This window comes from Mercurialis annua, linkage group LG3 (genome assembly GCF_937616625.2).
Source record: "Mercurialis annua linkage group LG3, ddMerAnnu1.2, whole genome shotgun sequence".
In the NCBI taxonomy this organism is placed as follows: domain Eukaryota; kingdom Viridiplantae; phylum Streptophyta; class Magnoliopsida; order Malpighiales; family Euphorbiaceae; genus Mercurialis; species Mercurialis annua.
In genome coordinates this window covers 5012773-5024694 of record NC_065572.1, presented here as the reverse complement: position 1 = coordinate 5024694, position 11922 = coordinate 5012773, and the positions used below count along the sequence as shown (strand labels likewise).

The following is an 11922-nucleotide window of genomic DNA, read 5'->3' as shown; positions in this document are numbered from 1 at the left end:
AGCAAATACACATTTATCCGGGTTGAGCTTTATGTTGAATTTCCTTAGCTTAGCAAAAGTTTCTGCGAGGTCTTTTGCGTGGCCTTCAATGCTTCTGGACTTCACTACTATGTCGTCAACGTATACCTCCACATTCCGACCCAACTGGTCATCGAACACGTAATTCATTAACCTCTGGTAAGTTGCTCCAGCATTTTTCAATCCAAAAGGCATTTTCTGGTAACAAAATGTTCCCATGTCTGTGACAAAAGATGTTTTCTCCTCATCTTCTTCATCCATTGGCACCTGATGGTAACCCTGGGAGGCATCTAGAAACGCAAAAACCGCAAAACCGCAGGTCGCATCTACCAGCTGGTCAATGCTTGGTAGAGGGAAACTATCCTTCGGGCAAGCATTGTTAAGATCGGTATAATCTATACAAAGCCTCCATTTTCCATTTGCTTTTTTGATCAATACCGCGTTAGCGAGCCACTCCGAGTGGTGAACCTTTCTGATGAAACCTGCTTTGAGCAGCTTGTCGACTTCTTCTTTGATCGCCATTTGTTTTTCGAGAGAGAAAACCCTCTTCTTTTGCTTCACCGGCTTACAATTGGGATCAACTTTCAGCTTATGAGTTATGACTTGGGGATCTACCCCCCCGATCTCCTCTGGCTTATTGGAGAACTCGGATGCAAATTCCCTTATCTGTTGTATGACAGCTGCTCGGCCCTCTGATGGCCAATTTATGCCCATTTGTACAGTCATGTCACTATTAGGGAGTTGGACTGCTTCCAAAGGCTCGGGTGGCTTTTGACCCTTCTTTTCTTTCAAAGTGAGTTCTGGGGTCTCGATATTCATTGATTCTACGGCGGGCTGAATTGTGGTCATGTAGCATTCTCTAGATACCCTCTGGTCGCCTCGTATAGCAATGACTCCCTTCTCAGTCGGTACTTTCATCATCACATATCTGATACAAGTAGCAGCACCTGTACTATACAACATAGGTCTACCCAGTATACCATTATAAGCTAGCGGCATATCGACAATCATAAAAAGAGTTTTTACCTGCCTTGTTGGTTCCGCCAAAATTCCAGCTCGTCCCTCCTTTTGTGGGATTTCGACACCGAGTATTAAGTCTAGCTCAATCATTCCTTCCGGGCTTACCGGTGTTCCTCCTAGACCGAGGAGGGGTGTACTGACAGGTTTAAGCTCTGATCGGGTGCCTCCCAATTGTAAATATGCTGCCAAAGTTAGCAGATTCACCGAACTCCCATCGTCTACTAGAAGTCGTCTTACCCATTTTAGTTGGATGACCGCCGAAATAACCAGAGCATCCTCGTGAGGGAACTCTACTCCCTTGCCATCCTCTAGAGAAAACGATACCTCGGGCCACAGGGGTCCCTCCATGACCGACATCACCGTTTTCTGTTTTTTCTTACAACGTCTCTCTGAGCTTACAGTTCCTCCTGCTAGCGTATTAATCACTCCGGTTATTTGAGATCTCTTGGCCTGGGGATCAGGCTCCCGAGATGTGCTAGTCTGTGGCTGTTGCGGGGGATTGGTCACGAAACCCTTCAACCTTCCTCTGCACACCATTCGGTCCAGCTCTCTTCTCAAATTACCGCAATCTTTGGTCTCATGCCCGTGCCCCTCATGGAAATCGCACCACTTTGTTTTATCTCCCTCTCTCGTCATCCGGGGTGGGTAAGAAATATACTCGTTATTAGCTTTTATCCACATCAGGATCTGATCTCGGGGAGTATTTAACGGCACAAAATGCCTCTCCTGCCCTCTGTTGTCGATATAACTATCTTCGCCTCCTCCGATATTGTAGCTCGGTCTGAAGTTTGTAGTCTCTCCACTGTTTCGGCCAGGGCCACCCTGGAACTGGGGTCTCCCTCTCCCTCCTGGTTCATAATTGGATCGAAAACGCTCCTGACTTCTCCCCCCTCCAGGGGAGGTGTGCTTCTGGGTATTTGGTACCGAGCTGGGTGCCTGCCTCTGTCGCTCCTCATCCAAATTCATATAATTCCAGGCTCGGTCCATAAGTTCAGTGTATGTCTCCACTGGGTTAGTTATGAGACTGTCCCGGAACGATCCCATAGTGGTGTTATCTTTCATGGCGTCAATGGCTGTATCATCAATGAGATTTTCCACTTGGACCGCTTCCGAGTTGAAACGAGATATGTAATCCTTCAGACTTTCTCCCGGTTTCTGAAAACATTTCTTTAAGTCGGAGGACTTTTTCTTCCTCTGTATGCTCGGAGCAAAGTGCGTTTTAAAAGCTAGAGCCAAAGCTTGGAAACTTTCAATGGATCCATCCGCCAGACTTTGATACCAATTCTGCGCAGCATCAACCAAGGTGGTCGGGAAGATCTTACAGATGGAGGCATCAGAAACGTTCTGAACACTCATTGATACCTGAAAACAATTTAGATGTGTCATTGGATCAGTTTTTCCATTATACTGCTTTATGGTGGGGTATTTAAACTTATCTGGGAATGGCTCGTCGAGGATAGCTCGGCTGAGGGGGCTTCCTATGCCAAGTAAGGTAACCGGTCTCGACACAGCTTTGTTCCCCTTCTGCTTGGCTAGTTCAGCCTGGACCAGTCGTGTGACTTCAGCACCTATCGATTTCCTGTCCGGGTGGTCGTTGCCCGAGCTATGTACACTTTCAGCTACTTCCTTCCTAGCTGGCGGGACTCCTGCCCTAGCAGCCTGCAGAGGTTCCACCACCGGATCTGGCACTTCTCTTCCCAAGCCGGTTGTATTACGCGGTCTATCCGGTGGTAGGTCCTCTCCGTGCAATCCCTCCCTTGGAGGAATAGGAGCGTTCTGGCCTTCTGCTCCCAGAACTGTAGCACCTTCAGCAGGTATACCCCGACCTCCGGTCACCCGTGTTGTGCTTGGATGCACTGGGGTTGGAGTCGTAGCGGCGTTGTATCCTGGGTAATACTGGGCCATGACAGCAAGATGCATTTGCTGGGCCTGATGCAACTGGCGAGCCATGTATTCCAGATATTCTTGAGCTTGTAAGACCGCCGGGGGTATATCTTGCCCAGAAACCGTTCCCGTTCCGATTGGCACCGGTGTAGTGTCTGCCGGAAAACTGAGTTGAGTGGGAGGTAACGTGTTGTGGAGGAAGCTCTGTGGAACGGTGGTCCCTGGGGTGGATAGAGTGGTATGACCAGTATCGGAGGTGAATGGGCTCACCCTAGGATAGTTCTCCATCCCATACGCGGGCATAAAACCAGCTCCGCTGCCAGAGGCCCTGGACCCTCCCATCTGCGTGTTGGCCGGAGGTGTTAAACCAGTGATCACGGAAGTACGACCACTGGCAGAACTTCCCCCAACCGGAGTAGTATCCGCGACCGTCTCCAGAGGGTCTATCCTCTCAATGCTAGGGTCATTAGCCATCGTTTTTCAATTAGAATCGCGCAACAATGTCACAAACTCAGATAAAAGAAGAGAAAATGGGATATTTAAACGCTTCCCACAGACGGCGCCAAGTGATAAATCACCAACGCCTGGACCGGTCAGATGAACCTGAAAGAACAAGAACACAGAAAGTCAGACGAAGAACCGGTGGAGGTCACCGGTAATTCGCTCCGACGATCAAGTCAGTATTTGCTTGGAGAAGAAGAAAGAAGAAGAGAAAAGAAGAGAAAAGAGTGTAGAGTGAGAAAAAAGAGATACCTTTTAGGGTTTTCATAAGGTGGTATATATAGTTTTGTCTAGTACGTGTGTCCCGCAGCAGATTCCTGCTCTTTTTGGTCCCCACAAAATCGGTTAGTAGACGTGGTTTGCTTATGTTGGGTCTCGTTTCTCGAGTAGGATATGCAGTACATGGAAACGTCTATGTGTCAGATTCTGTTCAGAGTTCGTTATGGAAAGTGTTAACTCGGTAAAACATCGTGCACCGAGCTATATTGTACCTGTGTTGGAGGTATATCCATTCCGGGATAGCCATCCCATAGTTCGGTCTCTCCATGGTCTATCTCTTTTGTTAGATCGGTCGAAAATGGTCACTAGGTACCAGGTCCTTGTGTTCGCTTGACCTGGTAAGGTTTCATATTAGTGAGGCTGTTTCACCGCCTTATTGCTTGTCTCGTTATCAGCTACAATTGGACTTTTCAGGCTGAAGAAAGTTTTCAAGAACTGGAGAACAAAATTTCGCGTCCTCCTATATAAGCTTCACCTGATTTTAGTAAGACCTTCCTTGTGGATTTTGATGCAACCGAGTTAGGTATATGGGCTGTTCTGAGCCAAGAAGGGCGTCTGATTGCTTACTTCAGTAAGTTGCTAAATAGAGCAATGGGAAACTACTCGATTTATGACCTCAAGATCTATACCGTAGTTCAAGCCTTGGGATTTGGAGGCGTTATCTAACTGAAAAGAAGTTCATCTTGCGGATTGACCAAGAAACACTTTGCTTTCATAGCTCTCAAAAGAATTCTGATGTAAAGCATGCAAAATGGGCGGTGTTTCTTCAAGATTACGATATTCTGATGAGCTTCAAGGCTGGTCCACAGTCTCGGAAACTTGAGTGTTAGTGATGGGGTGCAGAAATATGCTAATCAGGTGATTGTAGTTTGATGAATAGGAATAGGCTAACAGAGCACTTAGAATTAGAACTCGGAATCAAATTTGGAATTATTACAGAGTTTTCACCTTGCCTGTATAGAGACATGGTATTGGTTAGATTCTGAAAAAACTGTGATTTCTAGAGGTTTAGTTGCACTCTAATTTTAGGTTTTTGTTGGTTAATTTAAAGTTCCATATATTTTAGTCTTGGCTTCAGAATAATATTGCAAAAGTGAACTATCTGATGCAAGCATTGTTCAGTGCTTGAATTGGATGCTTTTCTCATTTATAATTGTTAGCTGAATTTTCACTCATTTACATGATTCATACATTGGCAAGTCCAGTGCAAACCCTTCAACAATATAATGTAAATTCCTATCTTGCATTGAAACTTGTCAAATTTTATGTTTCAGCATTTCGTTTCTGTTTTCGGAAAATACTTCTAAAACTCCTAACCTTCTTGTATTTACTACGTCTCTCTCACAAAGATAGACAAAGTTTGCTTAGTATATGAATTAAGAAATACTTCCTTCATCTGATTTTATTTTCACACATACTAAGAATACATAGAATTTTTTGTATGCCCCTCAATCCAAAGTGCAAACCGTTCAACAATATAACGTAAATCCATTTTGCATGCTTTGCATAAAACTTGCCAAATTTTATGTTTCTGCGTTTCCGTTTCCGAAAAATACCCGTGAAACTTCTAACCTTATTGTTTAGGTAGCACGAACTCTTCATTTAATCGATGTCTTACGTTTCAAAAACGTGTCGGACACTTGGCGTTTTCGGATACGAATCTTTCATTTTTAACATAGGAAATCTTAAAAGAACACCGTTTTACCATCTCCATATCTGTATCCAAGTGTTGCGTCCATCTGTGTCCATGCTACTTAGCTTATTACATATTTCACCGTTTTATGTTCCTATTATTCCATATACGCCAGGCATAATTTAGCTTTTAGTTTGAGATTGACGCGTTCTAGATAAGACTAATTTAACTATGTGGTCTTCTTTCATCTTTCTTTTTCTGCAGTGTATTATCAAATCACCAAATGAATATAAGTCAACTGACCAAATGAAAAAGAAATGAAGTATGCAAGTTCAACGAAACACCCTTCTGATCTCTTTTAAGATCATTTTCATACCTGCTCTGCATATAAAATTTACACTATATCACCTTTGCAAATTGCGCGAAACCCACATATTTGACGATGGAAGCTCCAAATTCGGAGCAAATTGAATTAAAGAAAGGTATATGGAGTCGTGAAGAAGATGAGAAGTTAACTGCATATATTACAAGATATGGCCTCTGGAATTGGAACCAGTTGCCCAAATTTGCTGGTAAAAATCCCTCTTTTTCTTTATAAATTTCATGTTCAGTGTTGGTGAAAATACGCAAGCGTACGTATGCCAACTTGTAATACAGACTGCGAAGTCCGGATATCGTACCCACAGAGAAAGCTTCTAAAGACAACCAGTTAGGAAACTCGATTCGAATAGCCAAAAATATATTTGAATGTTGTTATTAAACTAAATAAACTGAAATAACAATTATGGATAAAATTAACTAAAGCTGTAATGAAAATAAGGTTTTAACAATGATGGGAAGAACAGGGATTATTAACTTTCATTATGCTGTTTAATCAGATTGGAATATGGATTTGGTTGTTCTACTAAGGTTCAGGCTAATCGTAAGCACCTAAAATTCTCTCTCGAGCAATTGCAGGCAAAAACAGATAACAAAGTAGTAATAGGCTAATTACTCACTCTCGCACAATGATTAACCTAAATTACTAATCAATTAATGTTTATGAAGTAAACCCTAAGAACACGTACTCGTCAATTCACTCTCGCGCAATTAACTCCTACGTTCTTAATTATGTTGGTCTATTCCAGTTTTACTCTCTCGAGCTAAAACCAAAACACAGGACAATGAATAAATTGGCCAAATAAATTCAAGCGTTAAGAACAATAGTTAAAACATAGTAATAACAATAACCCACAAATTCAATTCGTTTAGACAGACATAAATCCCATTAATAATCCCTAATGAAAGGTTTAGCTACACATATTCAAAGAAAGTTCAACAATAATGTAATAAGAATTCATAGCTGAATAAGAAACAATAATAATTAATCTCTTAATAGTTATTGTACCTTAATCGACAATAATCCCAAAACAATGATGAAGAAAATCCATAATACAAGCTAAAACGATGAACGGTAATCAAAAGCTAAACTAAACTAATGTAAAACTAATGTCTAATGTGGCGAATTAAGCGAACCAAGCCAACCCCGATTTGTTGTTTAGTGCGGTATTTATACGTCTTTCAGCTCAAAGAAGGGTTTTGACTTGTACCCATGTGTATTTTCGAAGTTGCCCTCAAGTTTAAGTGAATTCGGGTGATGTGGCAAGGTCAAAACGTCCATCTTTTACCCAAATATCGTCGGGTGTGCGTTCGCACACTTGAGTGTGCGTTCGCACACTTTTTTGAGCTTCTAGGGGTGTGCGTTCGCACACTAGAGTGTGCGTTCGCACACCCATGTACTTAGAGTGAATTTTGCTTCAAAACTCACTGGAAAGGCTGTTTCGCTCGCACACTCCTTTGCACTTTAGTGTGCGTTCGCACACTTCCAATCTACTGCACACTGTCAACTTCAAAAGGTCATAACTTGGTGTAGAAATGTCGGAATGAGTCGATTCTTGATTCTATGGAAAGCTTAGGAGGTCTACTTTGTTTCTTATGAAGAACACAAAGTCAATTGAAGTCTCTAAGTAATCCAAAATTGTCAATCAATGAAGAGGGGTCAATTTCACAAGTAGAAACTTGTTCTCTCGGCGCCTACTTTCATCGGATCTTCGAACAACTTTCCTTTAACCTTCAATTATGATTCAAATGGCTTCCAATTAGCTTGAATATCATGATAAACTCCCAATTACTCCTGAAATGCTCAAACACAAAAATGAGTACAAAGAAGCTCAAAACCAAACGTCAAATGCACATATATGACATATAAAACACATAAAATATAGGAGTATTTCTACTCCTATCAAAATCCTCACACTTACCTTTTGCTTGTCCTCAAGCAAATAAAGAACAATGCCCAAATGCCAATCACACAACCATGTCAGAATATAAGAAACTAAAGCATTTTCACCCCCCCTAAGTAATGAATCAATCAAATCATGCTTTAGAAAAGAACAACATAGAGAGAAAAACAACAAATAACAATGTCAAATGCTCACACATGAACCAATAACACCGTGACTACTCAAGTGTTCTCACTCCTGCATAACTTATAAATCAATTCAATCTCTAGGGCAGTCTAAACAATCTCAAAACAAAGATGAAAATCATATTCTGAGCTGAAAAACAACATGTGTAGCAACTAAGAAGTATGTATCTCACAAGGTACTCTCGCACACACAAGTGTTTAAGGGTAAACGTTAAAACTCTCTTGCCAACACATGTTATTCTACCATAAGTTTGCCAATAGTCCACAATTCCACTACTAATTACGTTAAATAAAAAGAATCAAAATGGACTTTTCAATGGGTTGTAACGGGGTTTGGGTTAAGGTATGGTACGGGTAAACAAATATGGGTAATATGACTTGACAAACTTAACAAATATCACAAGGAACAAACATTTAAAGTTTCAAGCTCAAACAAACTTTTAATCTCTTTTTCTTTACTTTTCATGCCTTAAGTTCACAATTATTTTTCTTTTTCTTTTCTTTCTTTTAAGCTCGATTTTTCTACTTTTTATTCGTTTTTTTTTCTTCTTCTTTTTCTTACTTTTTTTTAACCTCACAAGGCATACTAATCATATAGCACAAGAGATAATCGTTAAACAACACGAGCTTAGGATGTTTACCATCCTCACACTAGTTCCTTTAATACTTATTCAATTTATCAAGTCAGAGGGTAGAAAGAGGTAAATGAGAATAGGTAAATGTGTAAATGTAGGTGTAACAAAAATAAGGCTAAGGCTCAACTTGGGTTATCTAGGGGAAATCGGGTAGGCTATTTTAAGTGGTCTAAAGAAATGGGTAATCCTAGGTGCCATTTATCATTTTCAATCTATTCAACCAATCATGCAATTTTACTACGGACACATGGCAAATTCTAGAGAATTAACATGCATTGACTCACACCACAACAAATGAGACATAAAAATAATATGCGCGATATGGCTCAAAACCTCTCACAAATTGGGGTAATAATCTACGATTTTCTATACATCCTGTTCAAAAGCTCAGAAATTCAGTTTTTTTCAACAATGTTCTTGTCAAGTTCATATGCCCTAAAAATGACTTTCAACATAAATTATGCATTTGTGAAGTACAAATTTTCACCTCAGTCCTATTAGATCATGTCGACTAAAAGACACAATTATTTGACTATCATTCTAAACATGTTGTTCAATCACATTGGCACAAATTAACTAACTCATTAAATAGGGGGGACATAAACACTAAAATTTCAAAATTCTGACATTGGCAAGAAATACGGCATAGGCATGATATAGAGGACAAACCATGCAAGCAAGGCATGAACATGCTAAGCAAAAGACATATAAAAACATCTATAAAGAGGTTCACCACAAATCATCCTACATACCGAACATGAACAAAAAACAAAAACCAAAAACAAAAACTAAACTAAAAACATAAAACATAATGTTTTCCCCACCCTCACACTAGTTCATGCATTGTCCCCAATGCAATGAAATAGAAAAAGTAAAGCAAAACTGAAACATAAAAGTGTTAAGGGTGAAAGGAAAGATACCCTTGGGATTGCCTCCCAAGCGCGCTTTAGTTAGAGTCCAAAGCTAGACTCTTTGCGTAAGGTTGTTAATAATACAATCTAACATGAGGAAGCCGTCTTGGTAGCATCTTCTCCCTCCTTTCCTTTGTTGGCTCCTTCAAATATAGATCAGATAATACAGAGTAATCACTGTCCCTGTAATAAAGAACAGGAGGAGTGTTAAGCATATTCATATGTTTGATATTATTTCCATTATACTTGGAATCAAACCCTTCTAAGAATGGATCCTTGTAATCAAAGGTTTTGTCGATTTCCTCATAGAGTACTGTAATACCAAATTCCTCCCCACTTTTCTCATTGAAGCTCATGGAAAAAGTAAGTGGGTCAGGAACTGAAGTTTCAAGATTACTACCCTCACACTGTCCTTTCTCACCCTCTGCAGACACCTTTGTGGAATGGCATTCCACTAATGCCTTGTCGCTTTCCAAATCCAACTCCATGTCCATGGCTTGTTCTTTTGGAGTAGCTTCCATTGTTGTTAGTAACCCGTTTTGGTTTTCAACTTGTAAAGCACTAGCAAATTGAGTACATTGTACCTCAAGATTGTGAATAGATTCGGACTGAATCTTAGACATCTTTTGGAACTCAGCATCACTCTTTTCCATCATATCAAGGAGCATATCCATCTTGTGAGAAAGTGACTCTTCTAGAGCAATCTGATGCTGTTCAGTCTCATATGAATACTGCAGTTCATCGCCAAAGTTAAAATTAGAGTTACATTGGTCTTGATATGTATGAAAGTTCCCCCAATTGTTGTTCCAACAAAACTTTTGATGGTTGTCCCACCCCAAATTGTATGTGTTGGAATAGGGATCATTAGCTTGACATTGACTACCCACAAAGTTGACATCTTCATTTGAAGCTGGATAAAGTATTGGACATTCGGCCTCAGTGTGATAGAAACTTCCACAAACAACGCAATTCTGATTCCAAGCCATTACACTTCTTTAAAAATAGTACACCATGGAAAAGGTACCTGAAGATAAATCGACAAATACCCACGGCGTAAAACAAGAAAATAAAAACTTGTTGGTAAAAAACTCCCCGGCAACGGCGCCAAAAACTTGTTGGTAAAAATACGCAAGCGTACGTATGCCAACTTGTAATACAGACTGCGAAGTCCGGATATCGTACCCACAGAGAAAGCTTCTAAAGACAACCAGTTAGGAAACTCGATTCGAATAGCCAAAAATATATTTGAATGTTGTTATTAAACTAAATAAACTGAAATAACAATGATATTGTAGTAAATATGCATAACTCATTTTCTCTTAACTTTAATTTTATACTAGGCTTGTCTAGGTCAGGGCAGAGTTGCAGAGTTCGTTGGATGAATCATTTAAAGCCGGGTATAAGACGCGGAAACTTCACCCAGGAAGAAGACCAAATCATAATCAATCTGCATTCAGCAATAGGAAATAGGTAACATATTTTTTTTTCCTATGTTATGTTGCTTTTTGGTTTGTCTGCTATTAAAACAACTAAGTAGCACGGACACAGACACGGGAAAACATAACACCTGGAAACAAATACGGTGGGGAAACAGCTTTATCTTAAAGTTTTCTATGTTAAAACTGAAATTTCGTGTCCGAAACACCTATTGTCAGACATTGAGTGAAGTGGTTGTGCTACCTAGACTTACAATAAATCAATTGATTCAGAAAAATTCCGAGCAACAGGAATTCGGAACAAACACTAATTAGGTTTCGAAATTTTGTTTTCTGTGTGTGTTATTTAGATGGTCTGCTATTGCAACACAACTTCCAGGAAGAACAGATCATGACATAAAAAATCACTATAATACCCACCTGAAAAAGGTCTCGAACAACAACGAGATGCGTACGAGACAATTGACGCAAGGATACAGGACATTTCTTTTTGAAGATGAGCATATGAATATGCCTGAAATCGGTGACGATGATACTTCATATTCTACAAGTTATAGTGATTATCAAGTAGAATCAGAATCATCGTATTCGGTAAGCTTCAACTCTCATGGGATATCATCAATGTCATCGAAGTGGTCTACAACTAATCATTCTTCGTCAAACTACTCGACTCATGCGACTCGATTACTTGCTAAAAACAAAAGCATGGAGATGGACGAGAGTAGCGGTTCATTCGAAGCGCCAAGAATCTCTCTAGTTTAATGGCTTCCGTTACCAAATGATAAGTTTCTACTTCGTTATGCTCACAATAATTATTGTTAAGTTGAGTTAAAACATCTGTGCCAAATTGTACGTTTTATATTTCAATTTGGTACTAAAATTCCAAGTAAAAAGTGTAATTTAATTTAATTTTTATTTAGTATTATGTTATATATGAGCATCACTAATGGTTATACTCTTTCAAGAAGAGTTTAATAGTTCTGCTGCCATTACTTTATTATCATACTATATTTACCAACAGTTATACTTTTAGAATCATAAGATAAACAACTTATCATTTAAAACTCGTATTATTATGAAGTAGACTTCAGTAAGTAATTATCCAGCCCTAACAGTAGGCATCAGTATCAAATTGATG

The 11922-nt window shown here is 39.8% G+C and overlaps 1 protein-coding gene across 1 annotated transcript; it reads left to right on the top strand.

Moving 5' to 3' along the window:
* Positions 1-4165: 4165 nt before the first annotated feature.
* On the top strand, positions 4166-11718 carry LOC126671354 (transcription factor WER-like). Its single transcript, XM_050365118.2, has 4 exons — positions 4166-4560; positions 5600-5907; positions 10689-10818; positions 11135-11718. Exons 2-4 carry the CDS (start codon positions 5778-5780, stop codon positions 11544-11546), a joined length of 672 nt encoding a protein of 223 aa, XP_050221075.1. The 5' UTR covers positions 4166-4560; positions 5600-5777; the 3' UTR covers positions 11547-11718.
* Positions 11719-11922: the final 204 nt, after the last annotated feature.